This window comes from Dromaius novaehollandiae, chromosome 7 (genome assembly GCF_036370855.1).
Source record: "Dromaius novaehollandiae isolate bDroNov1 chromosome 7, bDroNov1.hap1, whole genome shotgun sequence".
Taxonomy (NCBI): Eukaryota; Metazoa; Chordata; class Aves; order Casuariiformes; family Dromaiidae; genus Dromaius; species Dromaius novaehollandiae.
Genome location: NC_088104.1, coordinates 31,337,099 through 31,363,139, shown reverse-complemented (window position 1 = coordinate 31,363,139; position 26,041 = coordinate 31,337,099). Strand labels below are relative to the sequence as shown.

The 26,041-nt window shown below is 36.4% G+C and overlaps 1 protein-coding gene across 4 annotated transcripts in view; it reads left to right on the top strand.

The window, feature by feature from the left end:
• The window catches only part of TFPI (tissue factor pathway inhibitor), an 81,292-nt gene extending 58,768 nt beyond the window's left edge, over positions 1-22,524 (top strand). For 3 of the 4 annotated variants that reach the window (XM_026094811.2, XM_026094510.2, XM_026094734.2), the window contains 6 exons: positions 7,698-7,736; positions 10,936-11,112; positions 12,743-12,838; positions 13,332-13,427; positions 20,287-20,469; positions 20,854-22,524. In XM_026094811.2, the coding sequence (XP_025950596.1) occupies positions 7,698-7,736; positions 10,936-11,112; positions 12,743-12,838; positions 13,332-13,427; positions 20,287-20,469; positions 20,854-20,960 (698 nt within the window). In that variant the 3' untranslated portion in view covers positions 20,961-22,524. Of the gene's footprint in view, positions 1-7,697; positions 7,737-10,935; positions 11,113-12,742; positions 12,839-13,331; positions 13,428-14,105; positions 17,330-20,286; positions 20,470-20,853 lie in introns of those variants that run through there. The other variant, XM_026095037.2, reaches the window with a different exon arrangement.
• Positions 22,525-26,041: the final 3,517 nt, after the last annotated feature.

Sequence of the window (26,041 nt, the reverse complement as noted above, 5' to 3'; positions counted from 1 at the left end):
TGTAGTGTGCCGCCTCTCATTATGCTCCCAATCATTATGTATGGCATGCTGTAGTCACCTGAATTCCTCTATGCTGTGCAGGCAAACATACAGCATTTGAGTAGACAATGTGTGACAGTTCTTCAGAGAACTTGTGGAATAGACAGAGTAATGCAAGAAACAAGTTTACTTTCTAACTAGAGCTCTGTTTTGAATGAGTTCTTAAAGTGAAATGGATGTATAAGTTGAACTAAGAACCAAGTTCCAGAACTGGTGGTCAGTATAGGTATTCTTTATTGCTTTTAGAATATCTATTTAAGATATTCTAATAAATAGATATTCTAATATCTATCTGATATTTTAGAATATCGTGATTCCTGATCCTACGTGTCTCCTTCACTGAGAAGTGGATACAAGTTGTCCAAAATCTTGGACATCTACTATGAGCCAACAAAATTAGAACTATAGTAGTAAATAATTCTCATTAAAAATGTCAGTCATAGCTGATAGTTGTGAAAGAGCTTTCATGAAAGTTTTATTGAAACTAATTAATGAATTAAGTTTTATTGAAACTAATTAATCAACTAATTAATCAAATTTTAATGATTAATCATCAATTAATCATTAAAAGGAAGAAAATGACATCCAAAGTATGATAGATGGTTAGCAGACTGCGGTATGCCAGGAGTGCCTTATGAATGCTGGTTTTGCTATTAAAAATGGTCCTCATAATTAACTAAGGCCTTTCGCATTGTGAAAGTAGTGAAATGGTCCCTCACAGAAGTGTACAGAAGTGAAAGGATTCTTAAAATTCGAAGTTAATGCCAGTGGAGCTAGAAATATGACAAGCTCATATTTTTAGAGACTAAAAAACTTCAAGCCTTGTTGACAGTCTCCTCTGGATACCTAATATGGATCTTGCTGTCATGGGAATCAGGTGGAGTGTGTCTGGCTGTGTAAAGAGGGAAGTGATAATGAGAGAGACTGAGGGGCAGAATAATAATAGAAAGAAAGTTCCAGAATAAATAGCTCCTCAAAGGTGAGTGATAACACTCAGGTAACACCAAGCATGTGTTTTTTCCCCAAGTCAGCTCATACACTGGATGTTACTGATGTTTGTGATTTATAGAGTAAAGCAGGGGTAGTTTCTTCCTACCCGAAGGGAGCCAGGATAATGTGCCTGAGTGGAAGACAAGCTACAATGAGACTGAGTATCAATAACAGCAAAGTCTAATAAGACATGTTGTACATGAGCACAAAGTTTCATAGGTGAAAAAATGTCAGAAGAACTAACAAAAAGAAAACCCATCCTTGCTAACAGATTGTGACTGGTATTGATCCCTTTGATATTTCCAGCCAGGAGACTGCATAGTTTTATTCACTCACTAAATGTCAAATTGAGTCTGATTATTTCACCACTTACACCTATTTTCTGATCTGCTGGCACCACCGTGTGGCCTGTTGTTGAACTTGATGCTACAGATAATCCACTCAAGAAAAAGACATCCTCGCCCTAGAATTGATGCTTCACAAATGTGAGCCTTAAATTTTTGAGCAAAAGCAGATTTCAGATATTTTTTAAACAATTCTGTCTTGCTTTGAAACACTCCTTTGCTTATAAAATCTCTGACAGATGGAAAAAAAACACTAAGAAATTTCATCAACAACTTGCCAAAATAAAAAATATCAGATCACTCCATACTTTACCTGAATAGTAGTTTTTCAGTGCATTTTACTCTAAGGATTGGTTTGATGCTATCTTTTAATGACTGCTGGTAAGATCCACTAAAGAGATTGAGACCGGATGTGCTCCAGAGAAGTGGCAAGAATCAGTCATAGTCTCACTCTGTTTTCACGAGCCATGTATAGGTAAATGTAATGCTTAGGCTGTTAAAATAAGGTATATGTTGACATGACATATCATGAAGGAATAATAATATGGGTATTACAATTCCTTAGTTGCTAAAATAGCATCATCTATTATTTCAAGTCACAAAAGAGATGACGTAAAGAAAAGCATCCTTCTGAATAAACATCTTGTGCTAAATGCAAGCAAACATGAAGTCAGTGAAACTCAGTCCTTCTGCATGGATCTAAATTGGGTCTTAAACCAGCTCTTACTGAATTGGCTGAGAAGGAAAAGAACCTTTACGTCAATGCTTTAATTTCTTTTCATGTTGAAGGCTCAGAAGTGCAGATTAGTATTTTGGTGCTCAGGTACATGTATTTGTTTCTTTAGAAATTAGTTATCACAAAAGCGGTTTTCAATATTTATTGTTCTTTCTCTAGAGGACATTATTTGTGTCTTTTGGGTTTTTCATACCTGAGTAAAACAAACAGATACATAATAGAGAATTCAAGTGAATTGTTCTTAAATCTTTGTAAGAAACTACTGGATAGGAGAAGATAACAGTTCTTGTTAGAAAATCAAACAGGGCAGAAATTCAGTGCAAAAGAATGGAAGATCTGGGTTGTGCTTAATCAGTATATAAAACTAACAGGAGAATGAGTTTTCAATCCTTTTCTAGCTCAGTTATTTTGTTCTTACATTGCTGCAGATTGTCCTATCAAAAATTCTGGCTGTTTGTCCTGTTCAGAACTGAACTCTGCAATATTTAAGGATAGCAAGTAGCCTTGTGCTGCTTACACTAGAATATATAATCTGTAACACCTTTGTATTTAGCTCAGATTTCTCATATCAAGGCCTATGTGATAATTCCATTATCTCTCTATTTGGGTCATTTTCTCCAACAAGAACATGCCGATTTTAATGCATGGTAGTAATGGAGGTAGGGATGTGCTGCTTATAGCTTAAAAGCAGGAGCTGAAATCTTGCTTCAGACTTGGGCTGAAGGCAGCCACCCACTAAACCAGATGTAAGAGATTGCTTGGTCATTTAGCATTTGCTATTCGTCACCTCCTCAAAGGTTTATGGCTACAGAAACTGATGTCCTACCTCTACTTAACCCAGCCAGAGTGAATTTTTGAGTATAAATTAGTATTACGTAATCTATATGTTTGTCTAGAAGATGTCTCTCCAGCAAAACCAAATTATGTTATTTTTATGAGCACAGAGAAGAAGTAATATAACTTTAAATAGTTTTAAAAAGCTACTCGAATTGTGGCACTAATATTTGGCATAGTAATTGTGTGTTTACCTGACAGCGGGCTTTCTAGACAAACATTCTTCCTTTGTCATGCAATTAAACAGTTTCCATGAGTCATAAGATTATATCAGGGACTGACTGATTTTTTTTTCCACGAACAATGAGCCCAAAAGGTTTTTTCCATATTTATTGAACTTTCATAACAGAAATTAATAAAACTTGCAAATGAAATCTACAGTTCATATCTATATGCAAGTTTAAAAAATGGATGTCAGCAGGATCATTCTAAAAGAAAAACTTGCCTTTAAAGGCATTTCTCTCACTGCTGCAGTGGTATTCCACATTTTGTTTAGACAGTTGTGATTAATCTGTTTCTAGTTATGGTCCCACAGATTTAACAAATACAATCCTTAAAGATAAAAACTGGAAAGCTCTTTTTCTTGATTAGCGTTCAATGTCAGAAAGACCTGGAATTTGGGATGTGAAGGTGGCTCTTCCTTTTCTGTCACCAGACTGGCTTTTGGCACATTACTTGTTGTATCTGGTTTTGGGTTTCAGCTGAATCCACAGAATTTTTTGCCATCCTTAGAGCAGGGTTGTCTACAGACAGCAGCTGTCAGTATCTCATCCAGCCATGCAACTTTCTGATGATTTGGAACATTTTTCCTAAATTCCAGTTTAAAGGCTAAAGCAGAGAGCTAAACTGAAGAAAGCAAGGTTGATTGATACAGAATTTGGAATGCAGAGTGTACAAAAGTCACAATCAGGTGCCATGAACAAAGTTTCATGAAATTATTTCCTCAAATGTTGCTATTTTGACTAATGGTGTTATTTTGACTTCAATTTATATGTTGGATCAAAATTTGGAACAGATCTTCTGGACCAGATTTTATACTGGCATATAATTGGCTTAATTCCATAGAATGAAACTCAGAGTTAATTTAAATGAGAGCTGGCTTAGCATCTGCATGTTGGTAGTCAGCCTAAGCTACAGTATTTTGTGTATGCATGATAATGCTCCAAGAATGTTGAATCTGCAACTAGGAACTGGGGCAACATGGACCCATCATGTCTGTTTTCTCTGAACAGATAACATGAGGTAAAATGGTTTGATGGCACACGCAGCACACTGCAGACCATCAGCCATAAACCAAGGTTAACTAACAATTTAACCTGCTTTTGCCAACATAATTCAGTAAAACTAAATCCTATTTGTTAAATCTGGCTCTGAGCAGTCTCATAGTATATGTTACATGGTTGTATTCATCTTACTCAGTGTTTCCAATATTTGTTATTGAGGAAAGATCACTAATTTAGTAACTTTGTAGAAATCAGACTGAAAAGAAAATTTGAGTGATGGGAAAATTCTTAGAAATAAAGACATATCTCAGAGGTACTCAAAGAATTCTCCCTGCTAACCAATTTCTGGAGTCTCAGGATAGCCTCTAGATACACAAGAGGTTTTGATCAAGCATAGAGAACATAAAAGTCAAGTTTGGTTTAAAAAAAAAAAATCTAAGGGGAAGTTGTGAGATTTATAGTCAGAAGAAATAGCTTGAGTAGTCCAAATGTCTGATTTTCCATTAGTAAGCACAGAGGCAAGAAGTGAGCCAACGTGAGTGAACTGCCAGGCTTCTTAAATCAGAATAACTTTTTAAAAATTTTTGAATGAATAAGCCTTCAATTAAAAAAACACTCAATTCCCAAAACTATAACTAAAGTCACCATGAGAGAGCTCAGAATGTGTTTTTTCTCTGCTACAGGTTGGCCACTCCACGTCCCTCTCTGACAGTGTGCTGATTCAAGATGCAGTCTCTTAGAAATCAACAGTGGTTTTTTTTCTTGTGCCCAAAAGTCACCACTTTAGAGAGGCAAAAATTACTTTTAGGAGAAGTTTTCCTGTATCCTCAAGTGTTTACTGGATATGAGTAGAATCACAAATGTTAGCACTAGCACCAAGGTCCTGATTCTCAAGGCAATGAATATTTATCTTAAAAAGACTACCTAACCTTTCTCACACGGCAAAGTATCTGCTGGTAAAAGGTTCTGGACGTGACAGCAGTGTTCAGGCCTGTTCTTTACACAGCAGAATTACTCAGAGATATAGTGTGTTTACACAGAAGTTAACTCAGCTGTGGATTTGGCTTTTTGAGTGAAACCAGGAGCAAAAGACACCATTGAAATTGTGATGAGATTTAAAAATTGTAGGCATGTATAAACTCGTAATAAACTTTTCCTGTTTTGTGCCAGAAGAGTAGAGATCACATGCCAAAGCATGATTGCTGATTCTGGCCAGAAGGAGACAGCTGCATGAAATTAGTGAAATGGCCTGATGTGAGTGTCCAGAAAAAAAAAATAGAAAGAAAAAAAAAAGGTCATGGGTTTAATGCTGAAGGCACAGCCTGCTGCTAACAGGAAGGACTGGAAATATGTTCAAACAAATGGTATGTTGCTCCAAAGTGCATGTCATGTCTTTGAATAATATTTTTTTAAGGATGCCAGCTGCATTGTCCCAGAGAAGGAAGGAAAATGTATCATGAAAGAATTTCTACCAGATAGACTTGCTTTGAAAATATAATACAAGCCATGTTTCCAGAATAAAAAAGAAAAAACAGTCTAGAAAAATAAGCTGTGGTAGGATTATGGCACACAAGAGGAGTACAGCTAAAACTAAATGCTTTTTAGTCATTAGCAACACCTCTTAAAACAGGAGCCGTGGCAAATACAACACTATATAAATGACGATTACAAAGACTTGCTCTGGAATATGAGTGGAGATCAAACCGCTAAAACTACTTCCAGTTTTGATCTGTGAAGAGATTGTTATAAATAGTCACCAAAACCAAATCCTTTAAAATTATGGAAAGGGTGAGGATTGTATGGCTCAAGTATCTTCTGTTAATGCTTCAGATAATCTTCTCTGTGGGATCTCACAACAAGGAAGCAGCACAGCAGCAAGTCTGCTTTCCAGCAGGAATCATTTCAAACTGGGACCATGCTAGTAGGTACCTCTGAGCTGATATAGAGCACAGCACTCCTGTGTCTCCCACTTCCTACAGTTGAGATGCCCAACTGTATATCACACACAAAGTCACGGAGAGGCTGCAGTGATGTCTTTCGAGTGTGTAATGTAGAGACCTTCCTCTGGGAAATATGCTATGGGAGTCTTAACATTACTGAAATTCTGATGAGAATCTACACTTTGAATTCCCTTTCATTTCATGTTTCAGGAAGGCTAGACGATTGGGTACCCTGAGGCTGCATGAGCAGATATCTGGAGGAAGTGTATCCACTGAAGCAAGATGAGCCATCAGCAGTAGAAAGTAGTTCCAATCTTCTGCCACTGAACTGGTGGCATGTACCACAGGGAATTGGTACCTTCTAAGAGGAGGGCAGTGATAGATAAGTAGGGATATGGCCAAGGTCAGGCCATAGTGAACATAATGGTTCATTAGAGTATGTTTCATTGACTGGTGGAGCCCTTTGCTTGCAAATTAGAACTGCCTTTGCTTTCTAGCAGACAGCCTCAAGTGAAGCATTAGCTGTACTGCTCTGTCCCTGCTCTCAGACACAGGAGGTCAATGGGGAAAGAGCACAGGGGAGAGTATTAGAAGAACAAACATTTTATAATGCCATTTAGAAAAATCCAAGTTCAAAGCAAGAAATATAAAGGAATGCAACTACTAGCATTGCATAGGTGAGGTTCAAAAGTTACTATTTCATGTGCCTCTGAAGGCACATACAATGCAAAAAGTATAATCTATCCTTGTCCATCTCTTTCTCTCTCTTTGACCCTAAAATATTTTCAACCTTTATTATATATTAGCCAAGCTTTAACAGTCCACTTGGACTCCCTTTTAACTTCATGATTAGGCAGTCTCCTAGAAGGGGATGGATGTGTGGTCCCTGTAAAGGAATGTGTGGTTAAATTCAGATATTGGACTTCTTGAGCAAGTGCAATAAAACCCAGGCTCTACATTAAAGATGTCAATAGAAACTTCATCCCCACTGATGATGCATTGAAAAAATGGTGCGAACAAGTTTTCTGTCTACACTACCCTCTAGACAGTTGTAGATACTTGACAGCGTGCTTTAATATCATAAACAGCATAATGAACACTTTAGTCTGACACTACATGACATAGCAAAGGGAATTAGATAGCACAGCCTCTCATGAGACTTATCTGCATTGCTAACTAGATCAACTCCAAAGCTATTAGCAATATCAGTAGCTACAAAGGGTAGAAGCTGGTTAAGTAAGGCTGCTGATTAAACCTGGAGTAAGATCACATACTACAGCATTCTGCTTCCAGTAGGATGAAGAGGAATTTCCTCAATTCAATAAGGGCATAATTTCATTCCAATATTTTCTGTATTCTCAAGTTTCAAATATAGCACATCATCTCATACCAGAGAACCAATATTTGAGTCTTCCGGTAGAACAAACTTTGTGCTCCTCTAATAAAGAGAAGAAAGAAGGGAGGGAGATGAGGTATTCCTCCTCCTCAGCATTCATAGTCACTGCTACGTACCTTGGTATCACATGCAGGTGAGTATTTAGAACTTACCTCTCTGTTTTTTTTAATATTTTTCTTTTTATTTATATTACAGAATTCCCTGTGAAGATGACGTTAGCAAAAATTAAGAAAGGTAATTATGTTTATGTAGTTATCTGAGACTCTTATATTCAATGATAAGGGGATTAACTTTTTTTTTGGTAGATCCTTTATGTATTGTTCCAGGCTATCTCCTAATAAAAGTAGCAATGTCAGACCGAAGTGAAATCTTATTCCTAATCATCATCATCTGTATTCATCAAAGACTTTGGGGACAATTGTAGTTACCAAAGGTAGTAGCTGCAATTTCTTCTCTCAAAAGTAAGCACAGTGTGGCTCTTTCATTCTCTTTCTTCAGTAATGAGAAAAAGGATTCTGCAGGGATTCAAGCATTATGTGATTAACCATGATATGGAACTTTTTGTAGTGTGTTTTGAGAATAATCTGAGTACTCCATTCACTGTTAGAATGAGTTTTCCTATTTCTGCTGAAACAGAACTATTTTAGCATTGCCTCTGCAAAAGCTAAGAGGCCTATGGCAGATACTCTGATTACACACTAAACAAGGCTGCAAGTTCTCCCCAGTTTCTCTGTTGAAACTCCTGAAGGGACAAGCTCTTCACAGTAATTTAAATGCCAGATGCCCAGGCTTCCTAAGCAGCCAGTGGAAAGTAGTCAGCTCCTAGCTTAAGCACTGAGAATTGCTTGTATGAAACACTGTTACCTTTTGAAGTAACTTTTGTAGCTGTCATGGATATTTAAGTTTGATACTTACAGTAGATCTTGTGATGACTTATCCCACCCTACCTCCTTCCATATTTGGGACTCATCTGCATTGGGCTCCATGCTGATGGGCAGAGTTCCCCAAATACAAACTTAAATATATCTCTTCACAAATCAGCTCCTTTTTCTCTGCTTGCCAATGTTTACCTCCTTCCACTCACTTCATCTTGATTTGATGTATATTTACCTCCTCATAGAAATGGCAGTATTTGCAAATACATTTTTAATAGCCTAATTAAATCATTTATGCTAGTAAGTTTGTATTCTGGAATATTTTCCTACTAAGAATATTGTTTTCATTCTCTGTTTTCTATCCTCTTTCCATTCTTAATGCATAAAAGAAGTCCTGATTTTTATACTATGGAAGTTACTAAAGTTGATTTTCCATAGATGCTGCAGAAATTTGGCACTATTTCCTTTAAGGTCTGACCCTCAGTTCCCTGCTTTTAATGACAAAACAGAACATATCCTGTTAAATTCAGCTGCTGTGGCCATCATGAACATCATTACATGTTTACTATTTTTTTCCAGTAATGTGTTCTTGAATATTGAGTCTCTGGAGAAAGACATGACTTTTTAGAAGTGCAGTTCTAGTCTCCATAGTTAGGATTATATTGCCTTCATAGCCGCTGTCTTCAAAAGTGGGTGAAAAAGTTAGCTGTAAGCTCGACTTATTTGGACTTGATCTCCTTTTCCTGCAAGAACTATTTTAATACAAAGATTACTAAATGCAGAGGAACTGCTTATATGAAACAGTTGTAACCCTCCAGTCTACTTTACATACCTTTATTATTTTTACCCTCCCTTGCTCAGTTAATGTCTATCTAACACCCTTTCACTGTTATTTCACTGTATTATGCAATGTTCGATGAAAGAATCATTTCTGCAGCTCCGATTTTCAGTAAGTTCCTAATAGACAGAGTATGGAATCGATACCACTGCGAAAAATTCTTGCCTGCCACCTGTCTACAAAACTGTCTCATTTCCATTCTCAGCTGAAAGAGTATCATATTTGTGTTGCCCTTAGCTCTCATGTTTGTTGGTCTATATGAAATAATTTTTGTAATCTGTAAACAGTATCGAGGGGCGTTGTGGTTGAATAGTAAGAAACATTAAATATATGAACTGTATAATACCTAAAGTCACTGGCAGAGAATGCAATTTATAATGAAAGAGTGAAACTAAACTATCCAGGAGTACTTAAATTGTTGATTTTGTTACTTTATGCATGAACATTTTAGTGGTTTAATTTTAGATGTGATCTCTGAAAATTACCTTTTGCTCTTCATGAAGCTTTAGAACAATTGAAATACAAGTTTTTGACAACATTTCTTGGAGGAAATGTAATTATGAGCTATTATAATGCTTTATACAAATAAATGCACTAATTGAATTTAGTAATAAATATTACTGTTCTAGCAATGATTTTGAAAAGCTACATGGCTCAAAATATGTATAATAGGATGTGACTTCTTTACAATCCATAGCCCACTTCAAAAAATGTTAGGGACTTCAAACTAATTGTTCTATGGTCATTTATATTAATATGGCAGCCCTCTGCCATATTAATGACATTGTTTTAGTCTCAGTATTGTATTAAGTTTCACTTGTAAAGGTTGCCTACGTGTCACATCTGATGTCATTGTCTTATGTGATGGCTGAATACACTTTTTTCTGCAAGTCAGCTCAATCAAGGATCATATTTCAAAGTATATACCAGCAAGAATCTGAGAATACCTCCAAATGTATTTCATTTTTTTTTGCATGATTTTCTTTTGAAAATATAATTTAGAGAAAAAAATAAATACAATGAAAAATCAACATTTGGAGATTATAGTTTGGCTATGTATTTTTCTTTACTGGCAGAAGCCATGATATAATGTCTTGATATTTAATCAAATTATGTTATATTAATTTTCTAACTTTTTATTGGTTGATATAGTAATTACAGACTGCAGACTAGGAACTGGGATTGAAAAATGATGCTTAGAATAGCTGCTCTGCCTCCCAGTTTCCTGTATCTTTTTATAGCAGTGGACTGTCGAATGCATTGTTGGATTTTTTATGTTCCTTTTTTAAAAACTATTTCCTTTTTCCTTCTATTTAAAAATTTCTTTCTATATAACTCACACTAACATTGACTAAAATAAGTACATAAATAGGAAGAATTTGTAAAAAATTCTACAGAGCAAAAACTAGTTTTCATCTTCCTAGAGCTTCAGTGCAGGAGGAGACTTAAAGAAATCAGCAGTCCTCATTTTTGAGGATATAATTTACCAGAGCCTGTCTGTTTGAAGAGAGAAGAAAAAACAATAAAAATGTCCCTATAATGTTCCAGCACAATTTTGCAATATTATAGCTAGAACAAAAGCAGTACAATAAAGCAGCAGTCTTTAGTCCAAAGTTACAAATTTATTCTATAAACTTCTTTCAGTTCAACTGTTATCTTAGAATGTATGTTTTTTTTTTTTTTCTCCTCCACCCTGTTCATCATTTGCTGTTGTTTGTAGAAAAGCCCAACTTCTGTTTTCATGAGAAGGACCCTGGAATCTGCCGAGGCTATTTTTCCAGGTATTTCTATAACAAAGAGACAAAGATATGTGAAATATTCAAGTATGGTGGGTGCCTAGGAAACCAGAACAACTTTAAGAATTTGGAAGAATGCCAGGCTACCTGCCAAAGCAGCTGTAAGTTGTCATTCTTATTACTCTTAGCTTTATTCTTGTATTAAAAAATGCTGTGTTTTTAAGGTATTTGGCAGAGAAAAAAAAGACAACTTAGCGGACATAGAAACTGCAATGTTTTATTCCTGAAATTAACACGTTCATGTACTTAAAAAAATATATATATAAGAAAGGAAAATATAAAGGAAAAAGGAAAATTTTTATAAAACTGGCATGCACTATTAATTTTAATGAATATCACAGAACTGCTTTTTTTTAACCTTTTTCATGTCAGTTATTTACCTGCATATATTTTCATTCTACAGATCCTTGCAAAACATGTGTTCAACCTGTGTATGAAAGCACACAATATTAATTTTCATAAATTTTCATACTGTTTCATATATTTAAATTGAAACAAAAAGTGGTTGATATATAATTTGAAAGACAAAGTTAGAAGTAATACAGGCAGATGGAACAATTGAAGTGACATCATTTTCAGCCGAAGAAGGGATTTATTGCACAATGAGTTTCCTCATACCTTGAAGCATCATACATTTCTCCATTAAATGTCATGAGGGGACAAATATTATAAACTCAGCTCTCTAGGATAGAAGTTTCATGAATTTTTTTTGAAATACATTGTGAAAATATGCGTACCTACACTGAAGAAGGCAGGGTCTTTACAGTATTAGAGACCATAATAACAGAGAATGAAGAAATGGACGTATTCTGGTTACAGCCACACAAGGCTTCATAATTTAGCTAAGATATGCCAGCTGTTTGGCTTTATAATGTCAAAAAAATGTAAAAAATTTATATTTATATATATATATATATTTACGCATACATCTGACTATATTCCTTTCAAACTAGTTCTCACAGTTAAAAGAAGTTCCAACATAGGAACTTCTGTTTTTACTGTTTTTGTTTTACTGTTTCCTTACTGTGTGCTGCTGGCTTCCCACCAAAGAATCATAACCTGGGGAATGAGAAAAGTTCACTTCCTTCACTTCTGGATGATTTAGCTAGACAGCTTAGGCTATGAAACAGGCATTTAGACTGACCCCAGATCATCCTTCCACTTCCTCCTCCTATGAGTTCTTATGAGCTGTTCTATTTCAGAATACAGTAACCTTTGTAACACCTCTCCATTTCTCGAAGTACTTTGTTTTATTCATAGGACAAACACCTTTTCCCATCCAAGACTTCAGACACTTTTGTCTTGCTAGTCTCTTATGGGCTTTTTTCTTGGACTGTTTCATAATCTCTTTTTGGCAAGGGGGACTTAAACTCATTCAAATTTAGAATAAGACAGATCCACTATGGTTCCTTTTTTAAGAACTTTTTAAAGATACACATACAGGGCCATATGCTTTTTCCCTACCTTCCCTGAAGCATTTTTCCTAGGCTCTGATTCCACTTTCACCTCCTGGATTAAAATTTCCAGAATGCTTCCCCCCCCCCCCCCCCCCCAGCTTTAATCTGGAATGACACCTCCTTGTAAATTTGTATTAATATCTGACAAGAGGAGGGAGAAGGTTTGGGATCATTGCTGTTATTTAAATAGATCAAAGTTATTACCTTAGAGATACTAAAACGTTGATACCAATTGTTTTTCTTGTTTTTCATCAATGTTTTCATTTTCTTTTAGCAAATTTTTTGCCAATTGCCCCAACTGAACATCATCCAAACACTGTGAACAGTAGTTCTCCAGAAGAAGAACCCAACCAGTTTCCTGATTTTTTTGGTAAGAATTTGCTTTTTCTGTTTATTGTTATTATCTTTTTTTAAATGCAGGGACTCCTCATCTTGTTCACTCATTTTCCAGTGTGCTAGAGGATATATATATATCTTAGTTGAAATATATAAGCATCATATAGTCAGTAATATTAAATCAGTTTCGTAGCCATTTGGTTGTCAGTAATAATACATATTTTGAAAGGAAGTTATAATTGCAAAGGCTAGAATGTTTCCTAGTAATATAATAATAACCTTACCAAATTGTTTTCAATTTAAATTTTACATCAATAAAATTAAGGGAGAAAAAGGAATCCAGCCTAAAGTTGCCTCAGAACATCAATTTCATATGCCTTTGGGACCTGATGCAAAATTGCTTTCTAGTGGTATTAATAAAAGCATGGATCAAGGCAAATGGATACCAATGACAGGTTATTTTCAGAGCTTAGCCGTGTCTAGACATTCCATCACTAATTTCCCCCCCCCCCCCCTTTTTTTGTTAGTAAATTTATTACCAGCTGCTCCAAGTGAAGAGCAGTCCAACATTATCAACGGTAGTTTCCCAGAGGAAGAACGTCACCAGATCCCCAGGTTTTTTGGTGAGTATTTGCTTTTGCAGTTGTAGCTCTCACTGCTTTGCTTTTCCATTTCCACCCATGTCTCAATATATCCAATATATGCGACTAAGGAACAGGTTTCTGTCTGCGTCAAAGATCTTCATTAGCAGAAAAAGTCATGGCAAAATAATATATCACTTCTTACACATCTTCTATGGATATAGCAAAGTGAAGGACTGACCAGATCTTGTCCTCTTCTGAAATTGTGCACTTCCTGAAGTGTTGATACATACAAAGATTGAAAGACCAAAAGCAAAGACCCAAGCAGTAGTGCTCAGTTCTTTTAGTCAAAAGAATACTTTTTTGGTAATCTGGCAGCTTATTTAAAACTTGTTTCACCCATTAAGATAGGACCATATTTGGATTATGGAATATGGCACAATACATTTACCATACTCAATTTTTATTTTCACTGAGGTCACATTAAACTCAGTCCTGAAAGTGATTATAACCAAAGTGAGTGCAAATTACTTTGGGGTCTACTTCAAGGTATTTTTACATTGATGTGTGGTATAATGCAAATGAGAACCTGGACCATTGTTTCAGAGGCTAGTTTTTAACTGTTTCTGTAGCTGGGGGCTGTACGCTATAGACCGCTTGTGTTTGCCGACACTATAAAGGGTGATTGAATTTGAGGCATGTCATTTTTATGATCCACAGTTGTGCAAGAGGAAACAAGAAACAGTTGGAAAGAGACTGAGCATTCCTACCAAGTATTTCTGTTGGTTTTTTGCATTTACACTTACTTGTACTTTTGGGGATTGAGTGATGGCTTGCAGATTCATTAAGGCTTTTATCTTTTATATGATCTATAACACAAGGAGATGCAGGACAACATTTCTGTGCTCTTTGCTTAGAAAGATATGTCTAATGAAACTTGAATGTGTGTTGTATTCTGGTTTTTGCATGCATTGTGGTCACAGGCACTTTTGGGTTGAGGTAAGTTTCTGTGACAGTTGGGTATTTGTTTGCAACATACAAAGCACCAATGCACTCTGTTATTAAAATACCTTAATGTAGAGCAGTGAAGCTTTTGGAAGCTTATTTTACTCAAAATATTTGCGTGATTTAAGGCCTGGTGATAAGTGTAAGGACATAATAGCATACACATTCCTTGAGGGTATTTCCTCATAATATCAACCCCCAAATCCCCAACATAACTAACCTATACAAGAAAAAGGGCATGTTTCACTATGTTTTCTCAGAGGAAACTGAAAATGAAGGGTTCTTGGTGGTATCAGCATTACTGAATTTTCTGGCAGAGCAGATTTTGGGAAGGAGAGATGAAGGTAAGAGAAGGACAGGCGGCTAGGAGGTTGGCAGGAGAAAGGCTGGGGGACTAATGGTGCATGGAGTCAGTATAGTTGAATGGCTCAGGAAAGAAACGTGGCCTTGGAAGGACCAATGAGTTTCAAGGGAAAATCTGAAGATTCCTCACTTTTCTGCCCACAGAAGTGTGGGACTATATAACCTTTGTCCGTCCTGCAGCCACCTGCCCCCATGCAGCCGCTTACTGCCATTTTGTTAATCAGCCTGAACCTTTCAGACTGCTGGGATGGGCTAAGATCCTGGGATTTCTGCCATCCCATTTCAGGGAGAGGAGAGGATAGGGCCAGCACAGATAATGGATATTCTCCAGAGAGCTGTGGAGAACAGAGCTTCCAATCCTGCTATTACTACAGGGTAGAGGTGTAAACTGATGTTGCAAGGTAGAGCCATCTCACACAAATGTGCACTGTGACTCCCCACAACACTCAACGAGGCCTGTGCATACATGAGGTCAGGATGGACTGTCTGAGATGGAATGGCTGATTCCCATCTTCTCGAGCACAGGCAAAGTAGCCGGTCTGCTGCCATAAGATCTTTTTACATGTACATCAGCCTGTGTGTTCTCTTTTTTTAAATAAATCAAAAATTGGAAGGAGTTGTCCCTTACAGGATACCTTACCTTGCAATTGAAATGTTATTTCATCTTGATTTCTAGAAAAAATGCAGATTATTGGTGGTAAGTATAACTCTGTAAGGATATCAGATTAATAGATTTCCAACAAAGTTCTTGATCTTCAGAAAATTAAATTCCTCCATGGCCAAATGAAACTAATTTCTTCTTTCTACATATAACATGGAACTTCTAGTTCTGTTACTTAGCAGTGAACATCCTGCAGAAAATGAAGACTGTTCTGGCGTGATTCTCCTGGAAGATCTAAGCTTTTATTCTGGGGAAGTTAGAGAAAGTGAACCCAAATATCAAACCTTCCGTTTTGAGATTAAACGAAGGAAATTACCTGTGTGGGAAATTACCAGTGCTATACTCCACATTTGACTTGTGAAATATAAACAGGATACGGGATCAAAAGTCAATTTTCAACTCCGTGAGTATGGAATGGCACACAGACTCCATTCCTGTTAATAGTCCTCAAAGTCGGGGCCAGACCTTTTGCTGATATAAATTAACACAACTGTATTTGAGATAATGGATCTTTACCACTTTGTAGCTGTAGAGAACTGTCAAGTGCAGATGACTATTTTTGTAACAGCTTTGTCTACTTGAAGATTCTTTTATTTTATTCTTTGCTGCAACCAGAAATGAGAAACTGAAGCCTGCATACATCAAAAATCTTGCAGTAAATCTGAAAGCTTTATGAATGTCACACTCTTGTGACTAGGAGAAGAGAATTCAGTAAGCATTGTATGTTATCTAGCTCATGAAGATCATTTTGAACTTCTTTTGTACTACGATCAATTAACAGTTCATTATCACATGTCTCAAACCCAGGTAAGTCTGAGGGAGAATGTTTATTGTTGCAGTGCAGGGTTGGGATTGTTTTCGATAAGTAGAAGTCTATAAAATAAATCTGAATGTGCATGTATCAGAGATTCTGAAGTATGATCATGTCATCTGTGCACACCACAGAGGGCATTCAAGCAGAGGCTGTATTAGAAGAATTAATATTAAACCATAGACGTTTAAAGGTTGCCTAGGTAGCAATGAAGGGTAACATTGACAACAGCCTTTTTGTATCTGCCACTTATTTCATATGATTGGTTTATCTAATTTTTCAGAAACAAAGTATCAAATATTGCAGTTTTGGATCGTATTCTCTCACTAAACCAAAATCAGTCCAAACATCTGCACTGTCAAGAAAAAGAAGGAACAGAAAGATCTACACTGTCTTTTGCTGTTGTAAAACTTGAAGGCCATCTGGAAAGCTCCTGCAGAGCTAGTGGTGGGAATTCCAGTTCCCAAGCCCCACTTGAGATGTGTTCCAAGGCCTAATCTCCTTCAAAAGTTTTGATAAAATTGGCATGTTTCTGAGTAATCCTTTGTATTTCATTGTATCAACATTTTCTGAAAGAAAACTTTTCACTTGGAAAATCTTTAACCAGTTCAGCTTGGAAGCTTTCATTTGTCCCTTGCTTATAGGAATAGAAGAAAATATATTCCCCCCCCCCCCCCGCCTGTTTATGAGCTGAGTTATGTCACATATTTTTTTGGCTAATATTCATGGAAAAAAATTTATGAGCTTGCTATTGAATATTTAAGATCTGTTTAAAATCAGATACTTGAATAAACAGAATAGCGTGAAGACAAGGGGTGAAGACAGCATATTTAAGCCTGTTGCTGTCAGTGTAAATACATGCTTGATTTCTGTAGAAATTGCATCAAAGTGGAGGGTGAGGGGATGGGCGAATGTATTAAATAAGTTGGAAAGCATTTCTTTACATTTATTAATTTGGGGGTTCATTTGATCCAATTGATGTCAGCATGTAATGATTTATGTAATGTAATGAGTTATGTAACAAGATAATGTGAAAATAGTATAGCTGAAATGTAATCTAAGTTGAGAAAAAAGTGAAATGAAATAAAATTTCTGTCCGAAATACTTTCTTAATAAAGTTAACACTAGTAATTCATTCATAGACCTGTAGTGATTAGATTAGGGTAAAACAATTCTGGTTGTGTGGTGTGGATGGTCATTTTTTTACTGCTCTTGGTTCATAGCCCTTCCTGTCTGTGTAGTTTTGTGGGTGGTGGGATTTGTTTGTTTCTTTAAAAAAGAATTTTTTTTCATAAAAATATATTTTTTTCAAAAATAGATTTTTTTTCATAGAAATAGCAGGAGATAAAACATTTCAAAAACTGCCAGAAAAATGAGTTTGTAAAACCAAAACATTTGACAGAGAAACTCAGAAACAGATGTATTATCTAAAATTACTGTAGCATTATATGCTTAAGTACATTGGTAGAAGCTGGGGCTGAGCAAAGAAAATTCATTTGGGCCTATTGAATACGTAAGCACCCAGTACATATGTTAACATATTCGCTCACAGGTTTCTGGGCAATCCTGTCAATGAAGGTGGTGGGCTGGGCACTACATAGTACGTATTTTATATTTACCGTAGTTTCAAGTTAACAAGTCTTTAACTGATCAATATATTAAAATCAATTTGTAATTTTTATGATCCTCACCAGACAGGAAATTATGATAAATCTTGTTTCTTTTTTATTTTAATATAGAGTTTTGTTGGAAAAATGGTTGCTACATGGCAAAAATAAGAGGCTTTCTTCATGGGCTGGCTGCTTCTGTGAATATAAAGAATATGCAGATATTTTAAATATGAGAAAGTTCAACAGAAATAGTGTTTCGATGTGTGGGGCACTTACCTTATTAGTGACCTAGACAAAGAACAACATAGTTTTTAGAAAGATGTACATATGTAGTGCATAGGTAGTCCTTATTCGTCAGTAATTACACCACTACCTCCTAAGACATACTGTCAAGGTGAGAACTTCATGAGGGGACTCTGGAGTCTCTCTGGAAAGTCTACATACCAGATAAGTAATTTGTATTACAAAATATATGTTTAAATTCTACTGAATAATTAGCAAACCCATGCCATTTGCCCCTTTCACCACTGGCAAGCCTTTCTATTCTGTTCTTTTTAGGTTCACAAATTCTCAGGTTAAAATAGGTAAGTATATTTTCCTTTAATGCTGCTGAACATATGCTTTGAAGGCTAACATCTTCTCCAGCCAGTGTCTAGATGAAGTTAGTTCTAGACATGACAGTTATCAGTTACAGCTGGTATAGTAAAAAATATTAGATTTAATATACATTGTGTTACACTGTGGGCACTCTCTGGACAGGGAGTGAACCTCCTTGTTTATGTCACAGATACAAAAAAGAAATTGGTAAGTGCTTATTTTATAACCTGAAACTCACTTAATTTGTCTTGAAATACCAATTCATGACTCAGTTTTTGCATTTTTAGGATTCTTTTTGAATAGTATAATGTTGCTAATAGGGCTTCAAATATATTAATAATTTCATTTTGCTGTCTTATTTTTCCACAAATTAGTGTTCTGTTTTTTTCACAGCAATTCTTCACGCTTTTTCACCATGCCAGTTCAGTTATTATACTTAGCAGACCATCCTTTCTCAGCTGTTACAATATGCGTAAGACAAGTAAAATTTAGCATGTTCTTTTGGATATTTTCTTGTCAACCTCTTGGATAGAGCAAGTTAATTCATAACTTACTGCTTTCAGCCACTCATCTGGTTCCTACTTTTTCTCTTCCGACAACAGGATGCCTTCAGCTCTGTTATAACCCAAGTTATTGCTTAAAATTTTCACTTGGTCTTTCCCTTGAACCAGTTTTGCCAGCTACCTGGCTTTGTAACTTTAAGAAGGCCATCCACCTAGCCTCACATTTTCCTTTTACGTGTTCAGACCTCAGATATCTCAACTCTACTGCTCCTTGAAGAAAAACGGCACCCTCTTGGACGCCTAATAACATATGATATAAAGGCTCACATTCAGTTTCTTGCTTCTCGTACAGCAAATGAATCAGTTCTAATTTTGCGTATGGAGTCAGCTTGAGTCACTCCAGGGTGATAGATGATGGGGTTTCTCCAGGTTTTGGGATTCTGGCATGGGTGAGCTTCTTGAACTTGTTCCAGTGCCCAGATAGTTTAGATAACTCAGGTTCATCTTCCAGTGTTTCAGTTCTCACACTTTCACTTGCAGCAACACTGAAGTAACAAAACATCACCCTCGCCTTGGAACTGAGAAAACCTCACAGCAGCACTAGAGCAACAGCATTTCAGTTGCTTAGTGCACTTACTCTTCAGCTTTGATCTTTTGTTAGGCTGCCAGCTACAGGCTTTCTTGTGCCGATTGCTCAGAGTTTTCCAATAGCACAACTTCTAGTACTAAGCTTAGGTCAAGCTTTCCATATTCATACAAAAAGACCTACATTAAGGTACTGAATACTACATCAGAAATGCTGGTTGCTTTCACCTTCTCTCTGATTTCAAAATGCCTAACAGCAATTAGGAAAAATCACTTCATTAACTATCATAAATATTTACCGTATTTTTAAAGCTGTCTAGGTTTAATTTAATTTCCCTTTTTACAAAGCGTTCACTTGACACTTCTCTAAATGAATTTTGATATTATCTCCTACTACAGAACTAGTAATTTTATCACTAAATATGTAGGAAACGAATCCTGCTCTCAGGTAAGCTTTCATTGGCTCTTGGACTTCAAAGCAAGGATATTTGCTCCAGTATTTTTTGTAGTCATAAAATGACAGATGCTTATGTAAAGTATTGTGGATTTGCAAGTGGACAGAATTAAATTTGCCATTAAATTTCATATAAATTTTGAAGTTCTGTGAGCTTCAAATCTCGTATGTAATATTGTCATTACAGAAATGTTTTTGTATTTTTGCATATCCATTGTACATATTTTACATGTCCAGTAAACTATTTGCAGTACTGAAATAAGTGGTAAACTGCAGTGTTGTCTCTAACCTTGTTTTTCTTGATATTCCTAGAACCACCCCCTATCCCTTCTTTGTGCATGACCCCTATGGACAGAGGACTTTGTAGAGCCAAAGAGAGAAGATTTTTCTACAACCACTCAACAGGAAAATGTCGCCCATTTAACTACAGTGGTTGTGGTGGGAATGAAAATAATTTCACCTCCAGAAAATCATGTTTGAGCATCTGCAAGAAAGGTATGGCTTCTGATATTGCCACAGGCTTTATGTTTACAAGACGTAAACATTATGCAAGATAGGGGCTGAAACATTCTTGCAACTTGTGAAAATCACTATTGGCCTGCTAAAATGTAATAGAGTTTTAGAATAGTGTGAATGATAATCAGAGGAGAGACAGAGCTAGAGAGAAAAAGATCGACAGTAAAAGACTATGTACAAGGACAGAAATAAGACAACCAGGCATTGGTCAGGCATATGAAGACTTTAGGTAAGACAGAATGTTCTTTTTTCTTATTTTCAGAATGTTCCTTGAAAATAAGACTTTTCTCTTTCTTATTTCAGATAATCTTGGGTATGTTAGTCATACAGCATCTAAACTTACTTTCTTCATTTTACCTTTAGGATTCATTAAAAAAAAAAGTGAAAGAAGATTAATAAAAATCAAGAAGAAAAGAAAGAAACAGTCAGTAAAAGTTGTGGGAGATGAAATCATCACTGAAAGAATATAACTGATCTTTATAGAAATGTGAAGTATCCTACTACTACTCATCTGTGAATGAAAGCCTCAAATGTGTACCATTTATATATATTTACTGTACTGATTGTTTTGATTACATGTTATTAAGTTGCTTATATTTTTATTATGTATTCCTCATTCATTTTAATAAACATTACCTTTTACTTTGGTAAGGGCTGTTAAAATGCAATTTAACTGTACATATGTACCAGAGCTGAAACAGGACAGAATAGACTGTGTGGGTGTATAACTCAATGATTAAAAAGTAGGCAGGATTCAGTTTTACTTTATTGCCCCATTATTCTTTCCTGAAGCCTGTTTTTGTGCTAAAAAAAGCATAATGCTTGTCAAAAAATAATCACTTGTCAAGTGTGATTATTTCAACCTTAGATTTAGAGAAAGGACTCTTACTGAGAAGAGGAAATAGGCATTGAGTTTGTTTTTAATTGGATTTCTTTTAGGTCATGCAAGCTAGATGTAACTCCACTGAAGTGCATAGAAATACATTACTGTAAAATGAATGTGAGATCTGAATCAACCCACCAAGACCATAAAGAGAATGTTCAAGTTGTAAGTGTGTAAAGTGATGTGACGTTTACATTTTGTGTACAAATGTGACATTTACGGATATTTATCATGATTTTTGAATGTATTTGCTGGGGTCATTGAGCTTATCCTTGTTACTGAAGTAAACTCATGGCCAGTAATTCGTAATTTCCAGAAATAACATATTTAAATCTTGCCTAAAGCAGAACAAATTCCATTCATAGATCAAGAAATAAGTACAGTTGCTTTAGAGATAACATTACATTTACCCTCCAATTAAAGATTTTTTTCTTTTAAAAGACAGACACGAAACATGGGCCAAATCCCTACCTCTCTCTAAAGCACCTCTCTGATCTTGGGTAAATCTTTTATAACGAGATTTTTTAAAGGAAAGGAAAAAAGATAATTAGTTTCCTAATAACATTCTCAAAAGTTCCTGCTGCCAATGAAACAAAAGATATCAAGACATTTTCTCATGTCTTCTTTGTTGCTAAAAACCTTTTTTTATATATCATATTTTCTGTTTATGTTTAAGACTGCTGAGAATAATGACACTGCCATTTGTTATAGGTGTGCATATCTGAAAGGATGCGAGGGACTCAGATACTATAGCAGGGGGCAAGGACAGCAATGTCAGAATAATTCATGATCGATTATATTAATCTACCTTTGTATATGCACTACAAATTGCATGTGAGATTTCAGAAAACATATGGTTTTTTAATGTGCCTGATGATCTTTGGACTAACTCCACAAAGAGACTAAGCTTTACTGCTGAAAATGGAAATATTTATGCATTCTAAAGATTGAGGGGATAAGTAGAAGTCAGGGATTTTTATGTAGAAGTTCTATCATAGTCATATTTCTGGTGCCTACGTTCTTTTGCAACTCTTTTAGTTTAAAATCTATTAAGTCTGATTTGAAAAATGCTCATGAAACTGAAATGTACACCAAAGCTTATTTATGTACAGTCTTCTCATATAAAATGTATGAGTACCATGGACTTACAATGGAGTAGCTTTGTGAATTGGACAACTGCAGTTCTCACAGGGGACATCTGTAAACGTCATAGACTGCTGAAGAGCAGTAGTGTCATTTCTCCACACACAATTAATTTGGTGTCATTAACTGCCATTTTCAGTTCCAGTTTGACACCTTCCAGTTCCGATTCAACATTGTTTATTGACCTTACTCTCCAGGTATGTTCTCTATACCATGGACCAGGAGTAGAATCTGTAGACGTGAGCTGCACTGTGCAGGAGCAATGTGCTTGGACCAGCCTGAATTTGTCGTTGCAGACAAGTGGAGAGCTCACGGTTTAAACCGCTCCCAGATCCTCCTACTTGTTGCATAGCAACTGCCTTAGCACAGTACTGTACACGGCCTCCTAAAGCAGGAGCCGCTTTGGCGCATTAGGTACCAGAGACGCAGGACCTACCAGTGAGCTGAACCTCACACTAATGTGGTTACCTCGCTTCTAGACTGATACTGGTTTGTGTCTGCCTGGCTCCGAATGAAGGTGAATACAGAGGTGCCTGAACCTTTTCTTGTAGAAATGTTATGAGGAAGGCAGCAAAAATGTCTAATCTTCCATGCTTATCATTATCATTTCCCATGGACTGTCATGGTTTCTTACCATAAAGATTATAACTTACGTAATTGCTACATAGCGTGATGTGTCTAGGAGTGGAGACAGAGCTGAGGTATGTGAGAGCTGGATTCTCCAGCAGCTCAGTGGCTCAGTCTTAGTCTCTGGTTTCAGGTTAAAGCAAAAGAGAAAGTCAAAATTCAGCCAAGAGCTGAGTCAACAGCACACTTGCCACAGCTCCTTAACTGCCTTCTGTCACTCATCTTTACCTATTAGCCAGCACAATCCTACACACCATGTTAAAATCTGTGATCTGCCATACTGACAAAGAAATACGGGATTTGTTAGCTTGATTTTGAGATATTTGAGCTTGATTCACATTAAACTAAAGCATCTTCTGCTGTGCTGGCAAAATTACTGAAACCCATTTCCACGCTGCCAGAGCTTTCACGTAAAAGCAAATGAGACCCATTCTTTAACAGCAGGAGTGCAACATTTGGATAACTCCCGTATTTATATAACTTTGCATTATTGGCAGCATTGTTCCTTTAGGAGAAAGATTTTTCCCAGCATCAAGCCTGAACAAAAGTATTGGGGCAGAACTGTTTCTCAAGGTCTGTCCTCTGCTCGGAAGTCTTCAATGGCTGTGACTGCAGCTCTAAAACTGGCATTATTTTCCGTGGGATAGGACTCTGAACCTAAGCCTTGCAGGGATTGGGGGGAAGGGGAGGCGGTTTGCCCACACTATTTCTTAAAGCAGTCCCACTAAGAACACTAACAGAGGTTTGTGAACTCTAGTTTTAGGTTTTATTAGAACACAAACTAGAATGATGAACTTTCTAAAACAGTATTTTGAATGAGACAGAATAGATATAAAAGATTTATATTTTTTTTTTTGTATACAGATCTTCTTATGCCCTCTGTGTAATTTCATGGCAGGTTCTTTCCTTCAGGCTCCCTCTTGCTCCAGCAAATTGTCCCTTACTGCCTGGACTCAACACCTACAAAATGCACCCTGGATATCCAGGAAAAACTCCTCCTTTCTGTCCCTTCTGAAACCTGGCTGTGTGGCTGCTCTCTGTTCTCAGTCTCCTGCTTGCTGAGCTGTCCTGCAAACTGGCAGGTTCTTCTTGCTGAGTGGGCTCAGTTGCTCCCAAGGACTGTGCAGTCTTTATCTAGAACTGCTCTAGCTAAGACAAGACAAAGAGGTATACCTCCATGCTCTCATACCCTGTAGTTACACTATACTAAAGAAATGTCATGTGCATTCATTTTGTATTAGCAGTGATTAAACAAAAAATCATTTGAGGGATGTCTTACATCATTGCTGTGACAGAAAAAAAACTATATGGTAATGGCACCTCATCATTTCCTCTGTTTCAACTACCCCAAAAAAATACTGTGAAGGGTTTCATCTTTTAGGCTTATTACTCAGTACGAAGAGAATGAAGACTAGAATCAGCTGTTGACTTTATCTACATTTCTCCTTTTTCTTGTAGCTATGTAAGAGTATAAAGCTGTTCATGCCTGCAGTAGGATTTTTGGTTAGTTTTGGGTTGTTTTTTTCCCCTGTGTTGGTACTAAGTTTGAGATTCATTAAGCAGTGTGGTTTTCTTTCTTCTGTGTATTTGATCTTACATGGCAAACTGAAGTTTTAAAACATTTTGTTAATATGGATGATGCGTCCTTAAAATCTTTGCAATTAGATTGCTTACTTATTTGGCTGACCAGTGACATGATTAGTTGCTAGCGGGAAGCAATTAGTTCATGAGATATTTATGTTTGAAATCTGTTCCCCTTCTGTTCAAACAAGAGCATCAGTTCCATTGGAAAAATCTTTAATCCTATGTTAGTAGTGTTTCTTATGTCTGGTCTCAAACAAAGGATTTTCATGGATCTGGCAAGCTACATAGATGTAAAGGTCAGGCAGAAGAGAATGGGTTTAGAAAAAGGCCTGGAAATATTTTCTGACTTTTCCCCTTCCCATTTTCTTTGTCTCCCACTGATTTCGTAAAGGTGGTGCTTATTTTTGTCAGTTGAAGCTAGCATAACTTCCTCTATCATACTGTTTGTAATGGTGAGAAGTACTTACAGGTAACTATCCCTTATGAAGTTAAGTTAAAAGAAAAAAAATAGAAATAGTATTTAAATAGAGGAAAAACTAAAAATATGAAGTACTCATTCATGAAATAGATCCTGTGTTCAGTGAGCAGAACACATGGACCTGCCGTGGGTGTTCATCCATGAGTATGGTTTGGTTATGTTATGTCGATGTCTGGTTTGAGAGGTCTGTTTTGGTAAGTTTAAAAACTGTCTCTAATTATTGCAACTGCTATTCAGTCAAATGTATCACTTTCACCAATGAGGAAAGAGACACCTCACTGTTGGAAATGCAGCCATTGTATTCTTCCCCAAATCTGTTACGCGCAGAAAGCAGATCTGCCCAAAGTCCACGGACCTTAGAACTATGTTTAACAAGAGAGGTTCCTCATGGAGTATATGAATGCAGATAGAAGAACAGAGTTTCTTAGGAAACCTGGGCATCTCAAACTAGAATAGAACCAGTATCAAGCTAGTATTTCTGACCTGAAAACTTAGGAATTTTTGTGGACTCTAAACAAGAACTGATTGGATTATAATCAGAAGTTTAATCTGAGAGTGCACACTCTTCCTGGTGTGTACACTGGGTTTGGCCACCATACCAGTTAGCCAGCTCTGTCTTCCTACTGTGTTTTCATATCGCTCTGCAGTTTATCAAGTTAGTTTTTCCCGTAAAAAAATCCAAACTGTAGTGTGATCTGATTGTATCTTCATCAAATCCAGAAGTTTATTTCATTCCTTTCATATTCATTCACCTTGTTTCACTTGTGTGTCTTCACGATATCAGCAGAACAGCCAAACTCGAGAGGAAGACGTACGCAGTTCTCAAAGAGAGTTAA